The 24,299-nt window shown below is 36.8% G+C and overlaps 1 protein-coding gene across 5 annotated transcripts in view; it reads left to right on the top strand.

Moving 5' to 3' along the window:
* The window catches only part of LOC131067530 (uncharacterized aarF domain-containing protein kinase At5g05200, chloroplastic), a 242,703-nt gene extending 240,198 nt beyond the window's left edge, over positions 1-2,505 (top strand). For 3 of the 5 annotated variants that reach the window (XR_009111826.2, XR_009111828.2, XR_009111827.2), the window contains exon 12: positions 2,007-2,142. Coding sequence is in view for 1 of the 5 variants with exons in the window: in XM_058002567.2 (XP_057858550.2) it covers positions 2,007-2,198 (192 nt within the window). In the remaining 4 variants the exon portion in view is untranslated. Of the gene's footprint in view, positions 1-1,683; positions 1,842-2,006 lie in introns of all 5 variants that reach the window. The other 2 variants (XR_009359156.1, XM_058002567.2) reach the window with 2 other exon arrangements.
* The last annotated feature ends 21,794 nt before the right edge of the window (positions 2,506-24,299 follow it).

Below are 24,299 nucleotides of genomic sequence, written 5' to 3'. Positions count from 1 at the left end.
CACTCTGTAATGCTAGTCTCTGAAAGGTGGATCTTTTTATCACCTGCATATTACCAAATTTAGTGAAAATTGTGTTTCTGTGAGATTTTGGCTTGCTCATTATGCATATCATCCACCAATCTCCATCGTCAATAAGGATGAGTTTCTGATCTGGTTTTCTTTTTCTTCTTTTCCAGCTTACTTAAGCATTCCTCCTCATAATCAGTTCACCTAGGGTTTCTCTTTTTCTGTCTTCTTTCCTTATTACTTGGTTTGCTCCTTTTGTGCATTTTGATGAAAAGTTCAAGAAAAAAAAATGCATACTAGACAAGGGAGCTGCCCCTCTAAAATTCTAAGAGGTCACGTTTTTCCAAGTGATATTCCCAGATGTATTGCAGAATTTGTTGCTGTCCATTCAGCAAGTCGCTATTTTTGCAAAGGATTGAAGCAAGGGTTCACATTTAAACTAGCTTTGTGAGTTCAAATGCAAGATTGTCAATAATGGCCTTGCCAAGGCAGCTAGAGGTAAAGTGAGTGACAGGATCAAGTCCCTGTCCCCAAAATTGGGAAACATCCTTATACCTGAAATGGTCCATTTTTCAGGGATGGGGAGATAGGTCACTGTAGAACACTGAATCTTTTTTGGTAGTCTTCTGTATAATCCACCACGTGTGACTTGCTCAATTTTCCATTTTTATCTTTCTCCCTTCAAAATAAGCTGAACCATTATATGCCAATATGTAGAAACATGTGCTTAAAAGTAATAAGTACAGCCCTGTTGCAGTTGTGCCGATCCTGCCATTGGATAATGTAACCTAACCTTAACCTGGACATCATTTAAATTGGCTTTCTTCAACCAAATGGTATGCCTAATCTGTATAAGAATAGTTGCTTTGATTTTCACCAGTTCTGGCATAAATCTTCCTACTAAAATTACTCTAGCATCTTCAAGCATTGCATTTTTGTAAATTAAGGATCATTCAACTTTTGGTAAGATGGAGATTGCAGTAGAAAAAAAATAAAAAGCAGGAATTACCATCTTGACCTTTATGAATTTCAACCGATAAAAAATGACTATCTGTATCTGCTTGAATGATAGGTGTTTTTTTCTGAAATCCTTTGGATAAATAAAATGTGACTCCACCCTAGTTACCAGAAACGTGACGGGAGACTTCCGTTTCGCGTTTTGACGGCCGAAACGGGTTTCCTGTTGCGGATGGCCGTTTCGAAGCCGTGATTTTTGTTTTTCCAGCAGTTGCCATTAAAATTTAAATAAAAATTTAGACATTTTTATTTTTCCCCAACTTCGAGGTGGAGTTTACGTTAGTATAAATGCTAATAAAGCCCAAGCTGGAGTTTATAACTGCCAATAAAGCCCAAGCTGGAGTTTACATTAATTTAGAATTTTTGTACGTCGAGTTAAGTATCACACAAATTTATTTTTGTCCTCGTGGTTATATTATACTTATTGTGTGAAGTGTTTTATACAAATTATTTTAAAATGAAAGAATGAAATCAAAGAATGTTTAAAATTTTTATAGAGATATATGTTTTATAATTTTAATTTTGAAAATTAATTTTATTATATTATATATATATATATATATTAAAAATTCGTTTTTTATACGCAACCTTCTAAACTTCCATTTCTCGTCACGTTGCCGTTGCTGTTGCGTTTCTCGTTTCTCATTTCTGGTAACATAGGACTCCACCATGGATAACAAAAAATCGAATGTAGCACGATAGAAAAGTGATGCACATCAATGAAGCTTGCTCGCTGTTAGTTCGTTTCTACTTTTTCTTTAAGTGCCTTGACCCGTCAAAACAGCCACAAAGGCCTGCTTTTCCTTCACCTGTTTCAGGTTAGTATATTAGCAACCAATATTACTTTTGGTCCAACTACATAGCTGCTATATTGCCTCTTCTAGAAGGAATGGTTCAATTATGTTGATTGACAGAAATAGATTGCTTTTTAATCTATATTAATGTACAAAGGTTTAGTATAATTTTTAATTTCTTTTTTGTAGGTACGAGTGAGTGACTCTTATGGATTAAAATTTCCTCGGGAGTTTGCACTTCTAATGAAGCAGCTTCTATACTTCGACCGGTATACACGTTTGCTGGCTCCAAACCTAAATATGCTACGAGATGATAGAATTGCACTGAGCTCTAGAAAGAGAGATAATGGCACTAGAATAGGTGAATTCTATGAGTTGTGAAGTGCATCTTCTTATTGTTGGTTTTCATAATCCATTAACCATGCCATTTTTTTTTTGAATGGACCATAAAATTCCACATAAGAAATTGCTTTCCAGTTCATCATCAATCTGTTATGGTGTACATAACATTGGAAAAAACAATTAGAAATTAAAGGCCGACATCTGGCATGATGGCTTTTCCACAAGGCATGTAAACATTAGAATATTATTTGGAATCTAAGTGTGGCTCAATCTTCAATATTCAATATTTGAAACATATGAGTGACACCCTGACACTGTTTTTATTTGAGTGTATGTGTTCACTTTCTATCGATTCAGTTACCCTTCAATTGGTGCTTTATATGATGCAATATTTTATGATTCATCAATCATTCAGACGTTTTCAAATTTTCAGCAAATCTGTGATTGACATTGGAACCTTTTTGTTTTCTGTTTGTGAACCTGATCAATATATTCAGTTGCATTGTCGCATGTTTAATTCGTTCAAGATAGTCGCCATAAAATGCGTCAGAAACATTACAATGTACAATGGGAATCCGTACCGTAAGTAAGGACATTGCTAAATAAGTATGAAGCACACTACATCTAATTACTTAAGAGTTTTATGAATACAAACAGATTAGCAAAGTTTTGACCATGAAATTTGTGTGGTTGGTGGTAACTTCTCGATAACAAACCATATTGGTACCTTTTCTGGTTATTAGATGATAATGGTGTTGACGTTTGACTTTTAGCATTGGTTTGAGAGGAACAAAATGCCTTTATTAATTCATATTTATGAAGCTTATACTAGCTAAATTTGTGATAATGTTTGGTAGATTTTTTTTAATGATAAAACCTAGTTTGGGTTTGGGAACCAACAAAATTGGGGCACACCCCTATATTTAGGCCTCTGCTTTAATTGTTTTACTAACCAAAAAAATCTATTAAACCCATACTAACTTGTTAAAACTGTTGAAGCCTACAAACTAACCCACCCCACCTTGACTATCATTATATCATAATATGTTTGACTTAACCAGAGAGAAGGCAAATTATGCAAGCCTTTCCACCACTATAGAAATAAAGCTTACATTTTTTTGCATACAAGACTTTTGTCCAAGGCATTATTCTCCTCACCTTTATCTTCCTCCATCACAACATTTTGAAATCAACAAAATTGCCTTTTCAGCAGTAGTTTTTTTGGTAGTAGCTTCTACAACCAATTATAGACAAATTTTGCCTCTTGATGTTGTGAAGATACTCCACAAAATAGTTGAAGTGGATTTCAACTTGATGAATGTTGTCATCTTGTCGTCATGGAGGAGAAACGGATAGGGAATAGTGGAAACCATGGTTGTGCAAGACAATATATCTTGGATCCAATAATTGTTTTTCCATTGTTGTGCAAATGCTCACCCTTGGTGACTCGTCCATACTATTTCCAAGCTCCCAAATGCAAATCATCCATTTTTTTAGCACAAAATTTATGATTTCTTGATTCAAAAACCCCATAATTTTTGCCACCACTTGCATGCCCAAAATTGGGTGCTTTAACTTTCCTTTCTCCTCCATCCATTCTCCATGCTTGCAAGCAATCGTTTCCTCCCCAAGAAATGAGCACCAACAATGGAAGCCATGATATAAACACCTCTTGCAAAACTCAAATGTAAGAAATGCAAAATAATACAATGATAATTTGTTCCTTTGCATTCAATACAAATGCATTGTAATTGAATGCCTTAACCTTTTCCCATTACTCTACACACCTCTATCACATGCTAATTGTCTCGCTTGTGGTTACCCTTTCCCACTATTGGGAGCATATTCCTTTACTTTTTTTTGTTAGTAATACTAAGGCCTCTAATAGAAAATTGTTCCACCATTTTTTTTCCCTCAATTCTACACCTTGGTTAGCTACCTAGTTTGCTACCACATTTCCCTTCCTATATATGAATATCTTATTTCATCAAACCTCTAAATTGTTGCTCTAGCTTCTTGCCTACTTTCATTTTCCCATCACTAGTTTTGAATCTTCTATCCATAATTTCTTCCATCCTTTCTCTTGAGCTATCATCAAACCTCATAAAAGGGATTTTGCTTCCACCATATTGTTTGAATCCCTACCAAGATGAAGTCTTGTGGTGGCAAACTATATGAAGTCTTGTTTGCTTCCATCACTAGTAAGAAGAAACCGAATGGCAGTAAGGTTATGGTGGCAAACTAGATGAAGTCTTGTGGTGGAAATAAATCAGAGTTGCAGAAGAAAGGGAGCATCAATTAGAGATAGTATGCGGGTCTGAAGTAGGGAAAAAGAAATAGAGTCAGGAGTTAGAGAATCCGGTTGAGGTTCCAAAGGAGCTAAGAAAGAGGTTTACAGATAAAGAAGATGTTTGGATCATAAATGAGAATGGATTCTATATCCCGAGTCCTTTTAAATGTTCATGAGTTGCCTCTCATGGAACATTTGTTTCTACCTGGGGTGTCTAATGGAGGAGTATCCCTGGTCAATGAGCAATCTTGCATCAACCAAAAATATTTCCTTTCAGTTTTGTTGTGTTCAAGTTCAGTATTTTAGCTTTGTGTTCTTCCTGTAGTTGGTTGCTTTTCGTTGCGGATCAGATTTTCAGTTTCCTGGCGTGTTCTTATGCTTAATTCCATATTCTCAGTCCATTTGGATTCTTTTCCGGTGAGACATTGCTTCTGGTTTGACTGTTCTAGTTCCTAGAGTAGTTTTTGAGCTTAACGGCTAATTGTTGATTTCTTCTCGTGCGGAGCGATCTCTTGGTGTGTGGATCTATTTGGGGTCTTGATCGATGATCCTGAGTCCTTGGCCAACCTTCCTGTTGATCCACGCTCCTTGGTTGTTCTTTTCTGGAGGAATTTCCTTTCATTCTTAGGGCCGACCTATTTACATGTTTCCTTTTTTTGTCTTGGTAAATGTAATCTTTTGTGGCCGAACCGGATGTTCCGAAGGGTATAATAAATATTGCTATATGAGATCCTTAGGAGGTAGTTAGAGGTTGATGAGTTCCTAGTTATGAGATTGATAATTTGGAGGTCTCTCAGAGATCCGAATGGATTGTATTATGACTTGTTAGCCTACATGTAACAGGTTGATTACCAGATGATCTATGATTAATATATGATGGTGCAGAAATTTGATTTTGTATTTTTTTCAATATGCTGTTGCTTGTATTGTGTTATTCTTGTTACATGATCTGGTCTTTTCTTTTTGAGGACCCACCGGATTATGGCTGCACCAAAAGGATGCTCTACAAAATACTATGTGTAATCAGCTATCATCCCTACATCTAGTAACTGTGGTCATAAATCCCAAGCATGATGAGGCATAGTTATCAAAAGAAATCGATGGGCTTCATACTTCTCTATCCTTGTATGTTCAAGCATACAAGGCCATCCCCTATGACATCCCCTGGATGCAACCAACGAATGCTCAATAACATAAGGATTCTTGACAATAAAAAACCAACTCTAATAGACCATAGGGAGCTCCCTAGCATCATCCAGTCATGGCTCACAATCTACATAGGGTCTCCAGACAACTAAATCCATTATATCTAAGGAATATCTCCAAAACTCTAGCTTCCCTAGCCTAGGCTAGGAAACAATACCACGATAAGCATACAAATAGGGTTGACCATCTCCCCTAACTCGATCATATATAGGTCATGTGATGGAAATATGATCCTAGCACCATATCTATAACAATGTAACCCCAAAAGATAAGCTTGAAGTGCCATCATAGACCACCTAATGGAAATCATGGTATAAATGTGCAAGCATGCAAACTCCCCAAGAATATCGGGCACTTTATGTCATCATCTTCTCTAAGATACGACCCCATCCAACTGATAGCCCGCATGATTTCCTATCAGAACAAATAAATCCTCCAATCAGATGGACTAATATTGATGGTAGTGGCTCATAATATAGTAGCATCTCCTCCCACATAACCTTTATTTCATTGATCTCGTCATCAAATACTCTTTGTAGTGTTGTTATGCCACCCATCTCATGGTGATCATACTACACAAGATCTCCAGTAATGGGAATCCTCAAAATCCTATAAAAATCCTCTAACGTCACACTAATCTCACCAGTGGAAAGGTGAAAAGTGTTGTGGTCGCTATGCCTCCTCTCTGCGAGTGCAGTCAATAATCCCCTATTTATCCTGATATCAGGCATATGTAGGAGGTGTCTCAAACCACAAGCATCAACATGTCTAACTTATGCATCATCTAAATAAGGTATCAATTGCATCATCCTAGGAAATCGCTCTTGAAACTGTAGGATATCTAAATCAAACTGAACAAACAAACAAGGTTGTCTAAGTCACTCACCAACAATGGTTGCATCTATCTTAAACATCATTACTGGCACACAATTGCCTATCCTATCATCTCTCTAGATACTAGGTTGGTCTCCCTAAGCTCCTATTAGTTGAAAACTATTAATCATGGTATCAACAAATCAAACTATCCAAAAATTGGGCACCAAGATCAATCTTATGGTTTAGAACACCAAAAGCGCTAAAGTACATTACATATGCACTAATTAAACATATGTGCTATTATATCTATCAAAAGTGCCAATCCATTAAGCAAATGCGCTAAATCAATATATGTGCTACTTCACATAACATATGCGTGAAAACATTAAAAATTTGCACCAAACAATCAAATGCACTAATTTATTCATCAAATGTGCTAAATAACTTTATGAATGTGCTAACATTTTAAATGCGCTATTTAAACCATTGAATGCATTAAAAGAACATAGCTATTTGCTAGAAAAATGGAAGCACTAAATGAAATATCAAATGTGTGATAACAACATGCATATGCACTAAAAAATCAAAAGTGCTAAAAACATATTGAAAGTGCTAAAAAATGACAAATGTGCTAAAGATATTCAAAAATCAACAAAAAAAAATCGCGCAAACAAAATAATTCAAAAAATGACCTAAAAATGCATTTAAAAAATCCATACAAAGTAAGAACATGGGTACCTACTGGGGGACCGTACTCAGCTGGCCTCTCGAATTTGGAACCCGCTCGAATCAATGGTTGTGGTAGGGAATCACCATGGTGGCAACTGGCAACACTCTAATCTCCACAAATGGCTCTCCTCAAATCATTCCTAAAGCTCCAAGTGTGCAAATGAATTGGAAGTGGGACCCTATTTTCCTATATATAGCTTAATTTGACCTAATTGGTGGTGTATGAATAATGTGATGTTGGGACAAATTTTTATATCATTTTCACCATCTTTTCACATATTTCTTCATTTGATTTTTTTCTAAATCATGAGATCTCTTGCTTCCCTAAAAATTTTCACCAATCAATCTCCCGAGGGGGCAGACCATTAATATCACCGTTGGGGCAAACCAAAATTTGATTCATTGTTATTTGAAACAACGTTGTTCCAACATTATCTCAAAGAGGGGAAAAATGTATACACCTAAAAATGGCTATGCATAATTAAATAAATATTTATTATTTATTTAATACCTTTATTCATCTACTAATAAATAAATTGAATAATTTATTTATTTAGTTCACGTGTTATATTCCTCTTTGTCAATTTGCTTAATTAAATATTTATTATTTAATTAAATTTCATCATTTCCTCTAAAGTTCATCAAATATTAAATAATTCTGAATTATTTAATTACATATTCAACATGAGTCTTCAATCTAAATTCCACATCATAATCCAAGTCATCATGTCATCTCAACAACCAAGTACCCAAGTAAATTAAATATTATTAATTTTTAAATCTTTAATTATCCTCAACATCCATTCCTACTCAAAAGGAGGAGGAAACTTAGGTGTCCTCCTACTTCCTATATTCTCTCCATCACACCTACATCTTAGGTGGAGGTTTTGTCCACGTCAACCTAGTCAAGGTCCCCTTGTCATACAATGCCTAAATCTTCTCTAACATCCCTAGATTGGTGATTACACTTGTCTTGGAAAGCCTAGATTATCTCCAACCATCCTATGTCCTAAGAGTCTTCATCCTTGGTCAAGGTGAGCATCCTACCATGTGGCTTCTCCCAATTTGTTCTCCATCTTGTCAATGTAGGAGGCACATCTTCCTCCTTTCTCTCTTACATTCCATTACCAACTTTTCATAGCCATTCATTCTATCAAGATTTGTTATCAACTGCTGATCTTTTCCACATAGGATTTTTCTCTTCCAAAATCTATGTAAGGAAGCCATTTTCCTGCTTTTCAAACTAGTTACTTTCAAGCGATCAAGCATTCTAGAGCATTTTAGATAAATTAAGAAATCAAAAGTGTGCCTTTGGCTTAAACATTAGTATCATTGTAGCAGAAAACATCATTCATCCACCATAGATTTGCATATCATTCTCATCTAGTTATATCACAGCTCATTGCATCTCTTATACCACAAATTTGATTCATCTTTTGCCATCTTAGAGTAGCAAACAACAGTGCAATTTAAGAGCAAATATCATCACAAGATTAAAAGATATAATACAATGGAACTTGCAAGGAGTTTTTCTTTGTAGTTTACTCAGTTATTTAGTTTCATTGGTGATTTGGTTAATATTATAATATCTTAGAGTTTGTGGTAGCTTGATCAGTAATCTTACAATTAGTTAAATTTCCTCATCACATAAATGATAAGACCCTTGGCCAAAAGGCTCAAAGCAGGGCACACACACAACTTCGGTGATTGGTTATGCATGGTAGACTACACTTTAATCGAGTATATGGATACCCATTGGCACCCCATCAACTTCAGTATTTGTTTCTAATAGGATTGCGTTCTTGGAGTTCATGTGGCAAATGATGTGGATGGAGGAGGTCATGGAGAGAATGAAGAAGGGGACCTTTTAACCCCATGTGGCTACATATGCAGGGTTTTCCATTGGGTCAGATGTGCTTGAAGAGTTCCAGGTTACATGAAACAAATTATTATTTAAAACTAGGAAAAGATAGATTGTGTGACCTTGAGGGTCACATCAATCATGTTAAGAGAAAATTGTTAACCAGCCTAGGTGTCACCTATGAAATCTTGTCGAATGAGGATGTTATTAGAAATTGTGTCACCTTTGATGAAATTTTCCAAAGAAAGGAAATGGAATATTTTGGTAGAATTGGAAAAGGAGAAAAGAAAAAGGGACCCAAGATTCCTTGTATTTTTCGTTGAGGAACTTAATGTCCTCAAGAGGATTGATTTGTATATTGATAATTTTGAAAAATTATATGGAAAGTTAGTTGGAGAAGATGCCTCACCTAAGAAGGCCAAGTTGCATATGAGAAAGCCCAAAGGGATTGTGATTGTTGATGCTCCAAATGCCCTTTATGTTCAATAATCCTCACCCAGTACACCCCCGCCAAAGAAGCAATAATGGATGATCCAGTGCCTTTAGTACCATATAATGACACTAAAGGAGCAGGAGACATTGATTAAGTTGTTAGTGCCCTAAGGGTTTTAAAAGATGGACAAGGAGTTAATCAACCACAAGGATCACTCCTTAGATATGAAGAGGAGATACATGGGCAAGGAGGTCAAACTGAGAGGAATGTGCCACCAAGATATGAAGAGGATGAAATAATTGACATTTCTTTGAAATTTGTAGAAGATGATGAATTCATAAAAACACCCGAGTTTAAAGATTTTTGGATAAAAATGAAAATTAAGGTGTTCAAGGAAAAGAAATAAGTGAATATGATGGGTGTTGATGAATCTCAACATGATGAGATTGCAATGAGGAATTTTAAAGAATTGAGACTTGATGAAATAGATGTCACTCTAGAAGAAGCTAGGGAAATGGTGTTGAGAAGCAATATGTTGATTATTCTAGGAATGATTGTGAAGAAAATGTTTCTTTTGGACCAAGTTAGGTATCAGGAAGACCCAATGCCGGTAGCAAAGTTTGACTTAGAGAAAGGAGTAAGTGGAATGGGGTATAATCGCAAAATAGAAACTCTAACAACATGGGTAATATTTAAGAGTATAGATAAAACACAGCTGGTTGACATGGTCCAGGAAACCAAAGGAACTGTGTAGTGAAAACACCCAAAAATACCTCCCCATCGGAGGTGGCCACCATGACTATGCATTATGCAATGTTCATTAGGGATGTTGTTAAAAATATGCAGCAAAAGTTAATTGAATATGAGAAGATTTAGGTTGATATGAATGAGAAATTAATAAATTGTATATTAAAAATACTAAGTTGAAGGATCATTTGAGAGGTGGAGAGGCCAGTCAAAGTAAGCCACTTGTCCTTCATAGGCATGCACCACTAAATCCAACTGATAAAAGTATCGATACTTAAAAATGGGTTGAAGAAAAATAAAGGTATGAAAAGGAAACTGGAGAACTTAAGAAATTGAATGAGAGCCAACAAAAGATGTTACAATAAACTCTTTGTATGTTTGAAAAGATATTAACACATAGGGTAAAATATGTCACGTATAAGATAGAGGATGTGTATAGAGGGTATGAATCACTGCTGAGAGCATCAAGGAAGTGTTCTAAGAAAATAAGCCTATATTAGAGACGTCCAAGAGATGTCAACCAGTGCACCACACTCTAATTATCTTATGTAAAGTATTGCAAAAAGACCCAAGTTGTCCCCCTACCATTAGAGCCACTGAAAAAATGGTAAAGAATGTGATTGAAGAGCTTAAGTATATTTCTGCAGAAGAACCTAGAGTAAGGGCCAAGATAGATTCTTTTCATACATTCAAACATTGGACAATTTCTTCAATTGTGGATAAGGACAAGCACATCAGAGATCTCAGTGATTGGAAAATTTATTTTGGTCGGATGGTGCCCAAAATTCTTTCCCACATGCAAGAAGAGAAAGAGATTGATGTTCAGAGTATTAACCTCTTTCTGGATAGAATAGTCACACTAGATAATGGATACACACGGTTCATTACCGAAGTACATGTTGTTATAGACAAGAGTTGGAAGAATCACTTAGTAAATATTCCCGAGGTGCATAATTATAAATGGCCTAGAGATTATGATGTAAATCAGTTGGAAAGCCAATACTTGAATCCCTCAAAGGATTGATGTAGTGAAATGCCAGCGAATGGACATGAAGTTCACTCCAACTGAAAATAGAACCCTGTCAAACCCATTGGTCATGAGTTGCTATTTGGACTATGAAGATAATGATTTGCACTTATGTTCACCGGCTATTCTCATGTTTTATTTTATCTTGTCTCTTGTTTCAAAAACTATTTTAAATTACAAACATTTCAAATGTTTTAATTATGCTTTTTTTATAATTAATGAAAAGGTAAGTCCTTTCACTTTTGAATAGGTAATTTAACTAAATAGTCATTTTGTAATGGTCTGAAGCTTGTTGCTTCTCCCATTTTGTATATAAGGGAGAAACCAAGACTGATAAAGGGGTTAAATAAATTCATAAGATAGAACACATGCAACAAATCTCTGTACCTTTTTGTAGTAGTGATAATATAAATTGCAAGGATCCTATTCTGCTCTCAATTTTTTTGTATGGTAATATTTGATGTATGTTATGTGATTTTCTCCAATTCGATCTCTTTCTTATTATTTAAATTAGTGTATCAAGGATATTTATGATTTTTTAAAGTATCTATCTCGCTCTATGTGATTTGTTCAATTGGCTTCCACAAGGCATAATTAAAATCAATTTAACACGTCACCATAATCTGAAAATAATCATTTGGATTAAAAAGAAGAACCTAGTAGCATTAAATTTATGCAAGACATGAACAATTAAGGTGCCAAACAATTTGAATCATGGTCAAAATATAGATTCATATGGTTTAGACTATGTTGCCCTATAGGAAAGGCACCAATCTTAATGTTCTTAGAGTTTATTTCAACTAAATTATAAATTGTTCTCTTTTTATTTTAGTATTAGGAGTAAAAGAAATTTTCTCATTTTAGTTATCTATTTCAATATCCTCGTGCCAAAATGAAATAAATAGAAGAGATATTGAACAATTAAGGATGTTTACACTTATAAATTGTGTGAGGATTTTATCTACTTTATTATCATTCAAAGGAGTGAATGATTGTTGATAATTAAGGTACACCCACCAAGGCATAGCAGAGCCTAAAGAGAAGAAGATATCTACCTTTGGGAGATTTTTGTTCGTTGGCCAAATCAATTGTGAAGCATGATTATGAAATTTGGCACACTCTTAGAGTTTTTCAATCCGTTGATTTGGGAACCAACACTATAGGAGCTTCTTGCTCACTTGGGATGGATGAAAGAAGACAACCAGTAGGGAGAGTCTCATTATTCTGAGCATCAATATAGAGTTGAGCATCAGGGTAGAGTTGAGCATAATGATAGAGAGAGAGAGAGAGAGGTCACCTCGGAGGAGGGACATTGTGGTTCCTGATTATGATGCTATTCTAGTAGGACATGTGAGGGACCTTCTTAGGTCTTGACCTCTTACTTTTGATGGATCTAGCAACAAGACAAAAGTAGAGACATGGATTTTCAATTTGGGTAGGTGTTTAGCTATGTATTTATTGAGCAGTAACACCAAGGCTTGGTGCACCATCATGCAACTTCATGGGTTTTCTTCCACTTGGTGACGTTTAGAGGAGAAGAAACTTTATCTGTATATTGCTTCGGTCTCATTTGAGATGTTTCTAGAGAGGTTTCATACACGCTTCCTATTAGATCACTAGAGATAGAGGAAGGTAGAGAAGTTCCATGACCTGTGATAGTTAACCATTTCCATTGAGCAATATGAGAATAAGTTATTTGAGCTTTAATAGTATGTCGTGATAGTGGATGATGAGGCCATGGTAGTGCAACACTTTGTCAGGGGCCTTAATGCCTGTATCAATGGAGGAGTTTGGGTGTTTGAACCCAAGAATACAGAAGTAGCTATGGATAAGGATCGATTAGTTGAGGAGAATTTGTCTATGGCTCTTGGTGGTCAGTTGGGTGAGCGGATTGGTAGTGCTTCAGTTTTAGGTTTTGGTATGAGGGGTACTCAAACACAAGTATCAGGTTCCACTAAGATTCACCCTCTATTGTTCAAGGGTGGATAGAATCAGTTGAAGAAGAATTTTCAAGGACAAAACTATGCTTGTGGTGGTGAATATTAAATAAGGAATAATCATAACTAGTAGTTCCATAAGCGCTTTCATTCTAGTCAGCCAACACAGAGTTCTCAGTAGAACTCTAGTAGAGGTAGCTTCCAACTGTTTAGTGCACCTTGGGCAAGTAGATGATTCAATAGAGTGGGTTTCTTTAGTTTTGGGAAACACAACCATATTACAATACCGTGTCCTCAATGATCAATGAAGATGTCTAGCCAGAGACGATCAACTTCAGAGCCTACAGTGGGAATCAAATTTTTACACTAATTGATAACTGTCAGGCCAAGCACCAGGGTACAGTTATTGAGACTTCAGGTGTGATAGGTGGTATCTCTTTATCTATGTTGTTTGATTTGAGAGCTTCAGATTCCCTTGTTTCTCCTTCTCTAGTGGATGATGTGGGCTTTCAATGGAAAAGCAAGCTGATAAGTGATAGGTTGAGTTAGCTACTAGATTCAAGGTGGTTGTGGATTCTATTGTTCAAATTTATGTGTTGGATTTAGGAGTCTTCACCACCACTATTGATCTATGTGTTCTTCCTTTAAGCTCTTTGTGGTGTTGTGTTGGGCATGGATTGGCTTGATGCACACCATGCTAGTCTAGATTTCCACTGGAAGATGGTGAAGTGTTTGGGAGACTGTGGTAAAAGATTAGAGATAGTGGGAGTTCAGCGAACCACTTCTCTTCATATGATTTTGCTATGCATTTGAAGTAGTGTTTGTGATAAGGGTGTTAGTTTTTTGTAGTTACAATGAATGATTTGGATGAGTGAGAGAGTCAGGAGGGTTCTATGCTCAGTCATCCTATCCTTGAAGAGTTTTCAAATGTTTTTCGTAGTGAGATTTTAGGTATGCCACCCAAGCATGACATTGACTTCTAGATTGACCTAGTTCCCATAGCAAAGTTGATCTTTAGAGCACCTTATTGGATGCCCACTTAGGAGTTGAGTGAGCATCAATTGTAGCTAGAGGATTTGTTAGCTAAGTGGTTCATTCATCCTAGTGTTTCCCCACGGAGAGCACTAGTCGTATTTGTTAAGAAGAAGGATGAATCCCTTCGCTTGTGTATAGACTATCAATAGCTGAATAACGTGATACTGAAGAATTGTTATCCTTTGTCAAGGATTGACAATCTCTTTGATCAGATAAAAGATGCTAATGTCCTTTCTAAGATAGACCTTAAGTTAGGGTACCATCAGATTTGAATCCACAAGGTGGACATTCGTCAGACAACTTTTTGCACTCACTATGGACACTATGAGTTTACAGTGGTTCCATTTGGGGTTACCAATGCGCCCTAGGTATTTATGAGTTTGATGAATAGGGTGTTTAGGAACTACCTTGATAGATTTGTCCTTGTGTTCCTAGATGGCATACTGATTTATTCAAGGACCATGAGGAGCATTTGAGACAAGTGTTGTTTTGTCTTCAAGATAATTAGCTATATGCTAACCTGGCTAAGTGCGAGTTCTTTCAGATTAAGGTGAAGTGTTTGGGTCATGTTATTTCTGGAGAGGGTATCATTGTGGATCCCTCTAAGATTCAGGCAATCGTATATTGGGCAGTACCCACCAACTTGGGAAAGGTTCACAGTTTCATTGGCCTTGCATGATATTACAGTTGGTTTGTTTAGGGTTTTTCAAGGATAGGTCATCCCATATTTTCTCTTTAGAGGAAAGGGAAGAAGTTTATTTAGACATAATATTGTGAGGCATCTTTCCAAACTCTTAAGGAGCATTTGACCAGTGTAGCTATTCTAGTAGTGCCAGATCCAACAAGAGATTTTGTTGTGTGTACTGATGCTTCTCTAGAGGGCTTGAGAGTAGTTATCATGTAGGATGGATGTGTGATTGTGGTGCAGTCACCGGTTAGGAGGGATCTCAAAGAGATCAATCTGAACCAGTTAGCAAGATTAAACACAACAAAAACACAAGGATGTGATGGAGGCAATGCAAAACTGAATGAATTATATCATGAAAACTAATTATAATCAACCGGTAACAACCGGGTTAAGAAACCAACTCACTGGCCTGCTAAACATACTTAAACACAGAACATGTTGCAACCGGGACCTCAAATCTTAAGATCTATCTTCTATGTTCTATCTCTTAATTGATCTACATTCTAATGCTCAATTACAATGATTTATACGATCCAAGGGAATTTGGTCGGCCCAAAAAGGATCAAATGCCGAACAACAAGACCTAACGTGTAAGAACAACAAGGTCGGCCTCCACCAAAGAAATTCCTCTGGAAAATCCAAAGGATAAAGTGCGGATCAAAGGGAAGGTTGACAGCATGCCAAGGAACATCAAAATCAACACTCAGGGCTCTGCAAGCTACGAAAGGGATCTGGTAGATTACAAATGCAAATAGGTCTAGGCAACCGGTACCAGAAAACTATCTTGGAAACCAGTAGCGATAACTTGCTGGAAAATGATCCAAATGCTCTGTGGTTTAGGAATAAGGTAGATGATCAAGTCCTCAAGAAAAAATACAACTCCTCAAGATCCGGTGATCCAATGCCAAAAAATGCAAAACAAAATGTTGAAACTGCAAAATAGAAAGAAAAACAAAAAGGAAATATTTTTGGTTGATGCAAGATTGCCAAGAACTAGGGATGCTCCTGCATCGGACATCTGGGCTTGTTGAAAAAGTGAGTCTCTCACTTTTCTGGGGTTAGAGGGAAACTAAGGCGGTCTACCTCTGCCTGAGAAATCCAAGATGAATCTTCAACTGGTTTATCCTTCCACTTTACTTGATAATCCTTATATTGACTGCTCTTAGTACTATGCCCAATCCTACTATCCAAAATTTCTTCAATCCGATCTTGTTCCTTCCAGGGCAACTGTTTCTCCAAGTCTACAATAGTGTCCTCACTGAATTCTGGTTCATGATACTGATGTAGCTTTGCAATGTTAAATATAGGTGAAATACTCAGACTATCCGGTAACTCCACTTCATATGCATTTCCGGAACTAAACTTTCTCAAAATATTGCAAGGTCCAAACTTCCTCATCTGCAACTTGTTATAAGTTCCAACCGGGAATCTTTCTTTTCTTAAATACACCATCACTTCATCGCCAACTTCAAATTCCTTATGTCTCCTCTTCTCATCTATTTTCTCCTTATACTTGTTGTTCATGTCCTCCAAATGTTGCTTAACTTGAATATGTAAGTCCTTTATGTGATCCACAAATTCTTCTGCTTTTGAAATTCTCTGGTCTTCACTGCTAATATTTCTTAATTCCGATATACCTTTAAGGTGTGCTTCGGTAACAATCTCAAAAGGTGTCTTGGTGCTCCTGTTTACTGAATTATTTTAGGCAAACTCTGCTTGTGCAAGGATCAAATCCTAACTTTCGATTTTGTCTCCAACATCTTAACAAATGTCCCAAGCTCTGGTTAACTACTTTTGTTTGTCCACCAGTCTGTGGATGAAAAGTAGAACTGAACTTCAAATCTGTCTTCATCTTCTTCCAAATTGTTCTCCAAAAATAACCAACAAACTTAGTATCTCTGTCTGAAACTATGCTCTTAGGTAATCCATGCAATGTCACCACTTCTTTCAAAAATAGGTCAGCTATATGCACTGCATCTGATGTCTTCCTACAAGGTATGAAATGAGCCATCTTCTATAATCTATCCACTACTACAAATATAGAATCATTCCCTCTCTGTATTTTAGGCAATCCAAGTATGAAATCCATGCTTATATCTTCCCAAGGTCTCTCCGATACTGTCAAATGTTTATACAATCCCACATTCTGACTACTACCCTTTGCAACTTGACAAACTCTACAACTTTGCACATATTTCCTAACATCCTTATTAATTTGGGGCCAAAAGTAATGCTCACTCACCACTACTACTATTTTGTCAACACCAAAGTGTTCAACTAATCCTCCACTATGTTCCTCCTTTATCAAATTCTCCCTCATAGAACTCTTAGGTATGCACAACTGAACTCCTCTGAATAACATCCCATCCTGAATGAAGTAATCCAACCACTTGCTTCTATCTACCGTAACCAATTCTCTACATGCTCTCCAAGGTTTTGCGAAATCCGGGTCATCATCATACAAGGTCTTCAACTCCTCAAATCCTAATACTGTCACTCTCATCTCTGTCAAAAAATTCCTCCTTCTACTTAATGCATCAACAACTTTGTTAGATTTCCTACTTATATGCTTCAACACAAAGGTGTAACCCAACAAAAATTATACCCATCTCATATGTCTCTGATTCAACTTACTCTAACTGTTCAAATAATGTAAAGATTGATGATTCTGTATACAACACAAAATCCTTAGGCAACAAGTAATGTCTCCACTTATTCAAGGCTTTAACTATGGCATAAAATTCTTGATCGTACACTGAACATCTCCTCTGGGCATCATTCAATTTCTCACTAAAATAAGCTACTGCTCTCCCTTCCTGACTCAAGACTGCTCCTATTACTGTTCCACTTGCATCACAATCCACTTGAAATAATTTGTTGAAATCTGGTAAAGCTAACACAGGTTGCTCAGTCACTTTCTCCATCAATAGTTCAAAACTTTTGTTTGCTATGGTGGTCCACTTGAATTCCTTCCTATCTCCCCTCATTGTCTCGGTCATAGGGTTACAAACTGAACTGAAATTTTTGATGAACTTCCGGTAGAAACTAGCCAATCCATGAAATGATCTTACCTCTCCAATGCTTTTCGGTGTAGGCCATTCAACAATTGTTTTTTCTTTCTTAGGGTCCATCTTCAAACCATCTTCAGATATCACAAATCCCAAATAGACTAACTCTTCCTTCATAAAAGTACACTTCTTAAGATTTATCAGCAACTTTTCTTCTCTCAACCTCTACAAAACTTGTCTTAAATGCAATAAATGCTTCTCTTTTGTCTTACTAAAAATCATAATGTCATCCAAATATACAATAACAAACTTACCCAAGAATTTCTTCAATACCTCATTCATCAACCTCATGAAAGTACTCAGTACAATAGTCAATCCAAAAGGCATCACCAACCATTCATATGGTCCTTCATTTGTCTTGAATGTTGTCTTCCACTCATCTCCTTCTCTGATTTGATGATATCCACTCTTCATGTCTATTTTTATAAAGTATTTGGCTCCACTCAAACAGTCCATTATGTCATCCATCCTAGGCAAAGGAAACCGGTATTTCACTGTGATCTTATTTATTTCTCTGGAATTGGTAGACATCCTCCATTCTCCATTCTTCTTAGGTACTAATATTGTTGGTACTGCACAAGGAATCAGACTTTCTCTAATCAAAACTTTCTTCAACAACTCCTGCACTTGTCTATTCAACTCTTCATTCTCTGTCGGTGTCATCCAGTGTGCAGTTTTGTTAGGCAAACTAGCTTCGAGGACGAAGTCCATGCAATGACTGATACTTCTCATATGTGGTAATGTATCAGGCACATATTCTAAAATGATATTTTCATACTCTGTCAACAACTCTTTTATCTCTTCCGGTTGTTCTTCTTCATGCTCTGGATTCTTGGTTTTCTTAGGAACTAAGGCAAAACACACATTCTCATGTCTCATTCCATCCAAGAATTTCCTTCCATCCACCAAACAGATTCTAGCATTCGTACAAACTTCATTCTTCAAAGGCTCCTCCAAGGGCAACAAGGTGTGCTTCATCCCATTGGCCACAATATTGTATGTATTCTTCCTCCCATCATGTATTGTATGTCTATCAAACTGCCAAGGTCTACCCAACAAAAGGTGATAAATATCCATAGGCATAATATCATACAAGACTTCATCATGATAACTCCCAATTTTCAAGTACACCAAACATTGCTCACTTACCAACAACTTATAATCATCTTGAATCCATGCTATCTGATAAGGCTTAGGGTGTTTCAATTTTTCCAAATTCAACTTATCTGAACTACCACTATCAATAACAAATTTACAACACTTACCCAATACCTTACATCTGGTCTTGAACAAATTCTTCCTCTGCAAGGGCTCTTCATCTCCTCCGGTATGACACAAAGCTCTCCTCATCATCAATAATTCTCCATCTTCTGATTTATTAGCTGATCTAGAGGGGCTTTCTTCCACCACTGTTGTTCTCCCGGTATTATTTGTCTTCTTACATTCGAAAGCACTATGTCCTTCCCCTCCACACTTAAAGAAAGTTACTCTGAACATTCTCTTATCTTGTCTTATGTCATCTTTTCCAAAATTCTCATTCCGGTAGCATTCGGTTCTCTCCTCCAATAGAAATTTCTATCATCCTTCCGATATGAATTACCTTCTTTGCTCACTTGCTTGTCCTTGTTCTGATCCGTACAAGTTCCTCTTCCTCCGGTATATCATCTTCCTCCTTGAAATCTTCCTTTGGAAAACCTTCCACCTCTACCTCTATGTCCCTGCTCATGTCTTTTGTTCAGCTTCTCTTTTTCTTTCAGGGCATACTGGTAAGCTTTTTCAACACTCTGCAATTTGATCAAATTGAGTTCATCTTGTATAGACATCAACAATCCATTCAAATATCTTGCAACTTGTTCAACTTTATCGTCAATATGTCTGAATTTGATATTCAATTTGTAAAATGCTTCGCTGTAATCTTTCACACTAGATTCCTTCTGCCTCAAATTCTGCAACTTCTGGAACAGATCCACTTGATAATCAACTGGCATAAATTTTGATTTCAACTTAGCAACCATCTGATACCATGTCTTGATCTTCTCTTTACCTCTTCTCTATCTATCAATCTACAAATGCTCTTACCAAAGATATGCATGACCTTTCAACCGGGTACAAGCATATTTCACCTTCCTTTCCTTTGCAGTGTTCTCAAATTCAAAATATTTCTCCATCTCTGAGATCCAATCCATCAATTCATCTGAATCCAACTTTCCATCATATTCCGGTGGGGTAAAATGTGGTTTAGTATTTGCCCTACTCAAAACCCTCAAAAATCTCTCTTCATCTAGATCAATCACCAGTGGGTTTACTTATTCTGTTGGGGCTTCTTCTCCTTCATCTTCACTCACATCTTCAATATGTCAGCCTCTTCTCTGTGTTGTCTCAACGACTTCCAACCGGGATGCAATTATTTGCAACATTTCCATCACAACAGGGTCTACATTCCCATGCATTCCACCATTTCTATTTTCTCTTCACGCCATCTTCACACCAGTCCTCTACAGCTGCAAGTTGGATCCACAGTCAACCACCCTATGACAAAATTTCTTAGGACAACATAATCTTTAGAATGAAGGCTTGCTCTCATACCACTTGGTGCAGTCACCGGTTAGGAGGGACCTCAAAGAGATCAATCCGGACCGGTCAGCAAGATTAAACACAATGGAAATACAAGGATATGATGGAGGGAATGCAAAACCGAATGAATTATATCATGAAAATTAATTACAATCAACCAGTAACAAGAAGGTTACTGGCCTACTAAAACATGCTTAATCACAGAATAGGTCGCAACTGGGACCTCAAATCTTAAGATCTATCTTCTATGTTCTATCTCTTAACTAATCTCCATTCTAATGCTCAATTACAATGATTTATATGATCCAAGGGGATCCGGTCGGCCCAAAAAGGATCAAATGTTGAAGAACAAGACCTAATGTGTAAGAACAACAAGGTCAGCCTCCGCCAAAGAAATTCCTTTCTAAAATCCAAGGATGAAGTGCAGATCAAAGGGAAGATTAGCCACATGCCAAGGAACATCAAAATCAACGCTCAAGGCTCTGCAAGCTATGAAAAGGATCCGGTAGATTCCAAATGCAAATAGGTCCAGGCAACCGGTACCAGAAAACTGTCTCAGAAACCGGTAGAAATAACTTGACGGAAAATGATCCAAATACTCTGCAGTTTGGGAATAAGGTAGATGATAAAGTCCTCAAGCAAAAATCCAACTCCTCAAGATCTGGTGAACCAATGCCAGAAAATAAAAAACAAAGTGCTAAAACTGCAAAGAAGAAAGCAAAACAAAAAGGAAATATGTTTGGTTGATGCAAGATTGCCAAGAACTGGGGATGCTCCTACATCAGATTGCCTATGAGTCTCACAAACTCAAGGATCATGAACTTAATTATCCTACTCATGACTTGGAGTTAGTAGTAGTTGTTCATGCTTTGGTGAGGTGGATACATTTTCTTCTTGGGCACCAAATTGAGTTGCATAGTGACCATTAGAGTTTGTAGTACATCTTCACATAGCTAAACCTGAATGCCAGACAATGGCGATGGATGGAGTTCCTCTGTGAGTATGAATTTAAAGTTAAGTACATTCAAGGAAAGGAAAATGTAGTGGCAGATGAATTGAGTCGCAGGAGACATGAGCAACCAACAGTGTGGATTTGAGGAGCTGAATTCTCATAGTACTTCCTTTTGATGCTTGGTATCAAGAGGTGAGAGTGGAGATTGACTATGGGAGAGTTCTAGAGAGGAGATATGCCAGATACTCTTTGGAGTCAAATGGTCTTCTTCACCATTTATGTCGTATATATGTTCCTTTATCAGAGGGAGTACATACTTTGATCTTAACAGAGGCACATCATACACGCTACTTGGCACATCTAAGTGTCAATAAAATACACATGGACCTTCGACGGTTGTACCATTGGTCCAGTATGAGATGTGATATTGAAAATTTTGTGTCCAAATATTTGGAGGGCTAGAGAGTGAAGGCTGAACATCAACATCCCGCGGGGTTTTTGTAATTGAACTTGGTTCTGAAATAAAAATGGGATATCATCTCGATGGACTTTATAGTTGGGTTACCAATATAATTTCACAGACATGATGCTCTCATGGTCACCATGGATAGATTGACCAAGGTGGCGCACTTTTATCTGATTAGATCTTCCTATACAGTGGTGATGATGGCTCAAATTTTCATGGAGGACATCATGAGGTGGCACAGGATTCCTCGTCAAATTGTATCAGATTGAGATACTATATTCACTTTAGTTTTATGTAATTCTCTTTAGCATGCCTTGGGGATCAGCATATCATTTCAAGATGGATGGGTAGACAAAGAGGATTAATTAGGTTCTTGAGGATATGCTTTGGATGTATGTCATGGACCAACAACCTCGGTGGGAGGATTACCTATATTTGGTGGATTTCACTTACAATAATGGATATCATAGTTCTATTAGTATGTTCCCTTTTTAGGCTTTCTATGGTCGACCTTGTTTTACTCCTTTGAGTTGGGACCGAGTTCTTTGGGGACCAAATATTCTTTAGGAGATGGAGTAGTAGGTGACTCATATTTGTGAGTATTTGGTGGTGGCACGAGATAGACAAAAGAAATATGTAGATGCTCACCATGTGAATCATCAGTTCTATGTAGGCTATAAGGTGTTTTTGAAAGTTCGCTCGTGAAAGAGTCCTATCCATTATGGAAAAGGCTCTAAGTTGTCACCTTTCTTTGTTGGTCCATTTGAGATTTTGAAGAGGATTGGTCCTATGGCTTATCTCCTTTCCTTGCCTCCCATCTTGCCTCACATCCATGATTTGTTTCATGTTTTAGTTTTGAGGACCTATTTCCTTGATGTGACCCATGTGTTGGATTGGAATGCCTTACAGGTAGAGGACGTGTATCTTTCCTTGGAGCCCATGCATATACTTCAACATCAATGGATAACCCTTAGGGTTGACAACATAGAGAAGGTAAGGGTCCAATGAGACCCGAATGATGAGTCTTCAACAACATGGGAGGATGCAGCACAAATGAGAGAGCTCTTTCCCTATTTGTTCTCAGGCTTTCAAGAGTAAGCCTAGTTCTAGGGGGGAGGATGTAGTGCTCTTCCATGATACACTCTTTTATAATGCTTATGATAGATACTTATGTACTGGATTATATTTATGATACTATTTGCTTGTTGTTAGACTCTTTATATTGAGATACTTTATGATGGAATTTGATACATAATGTTTCTATGTTTGATGATGTCATACTCATGACTTATGATGATGTTAGGGTTTATGTTTCATTACTTGTGTTTATTCATTATCTAGTATATGTAGTTCATATATATTAATTATGATGACTTGTCGTGTGCTAACCATTATTATATGATTACATTATATGTGGGTGATGTTGATGCCATTTATTATGTTGTATTATTTCTATGATGTCTTACTATCGTCGATGTGAAATGGACGATGTCACCTCACTCATTTTATGAGAGGGGTGCGATGTTGCGATTCTCTTTCACCTGTTTGTGTTTTTTATGGTTATGTATATATTGTGTATAGATGTTTATGTTGCAAATGTGAAGTTGATGGTGTGTCATTATGGTTGTCATGGATGTCAATGTACTAATTCTTTGTTTCAGTGATTGGTTTGTACTCGGATTTTTGATATGTTGCAGTTGTAATCATGAGGTTTTGGTATGTTGTAGGAAGCTTCTTTGGGATGTAATGCTTATGATTTGGTGCTCCAAAAGTGTCTTCATTGATGATGATGATGGACAGTGTTTGCAGTATTCTGCATTTCTATTTCCGATGATGAGATCTTGGATTTATGCTATTCATATCTTTATCTTTGAAATTTTAATTCGAGATGTGATGATGAGCTCTAGAGTCATGGTTGTTCATATATTCATTCTGAGTCTCGTTGACCTTGAATGATTCTATTTTTTCTTTGACATTTGTGGCACATGGATAACATGTTGTTTTGATCAATGTAGTGCATTGTGGTGTGATCCACTTTTCATTCCTTTCCACCACGAGAATGTTTAGTGTAGACCTATTTCAAAATGTGTTTCGGTGAATTGTTTTTGGCCATCTTGGGAAATTATTATTTTAAAGATCAATATAAATAGAGGATGATTGTAATGAAGAACATATAGAAGCAAGTGGATTGAAAAGGAAGATCTATTTTATGTGAATGTATGTGAGGTTGTGTGAAGTTGTGTTGAATAGTGACATTATGTGTTGTTGTTGTTGTTTGGTACTAGAGGCAATGAGCCAAATGTTTCTTCTA

This window comes from Cryptomeria japonica, chromosome 10 (genome assembly GCF_030272615.1).
Source record: "Cryptomeria japonica chromosome 10, Sugi_1.0, whole genome shotgun sequence".
Taxonomy (NCBI): domain Eukaryota; kingdom Viridiplantae; phylum Streptophyta; class Pinopsida; order Cupressales; family Cupressaceae; genus Cryptomeria; species Cryptomeria japonica.
The sequence above is the reverse complement of the archived record's forward strand: the minus strand, read 5'-3'. Positions and strand labels throughout refer to the sequence as shown.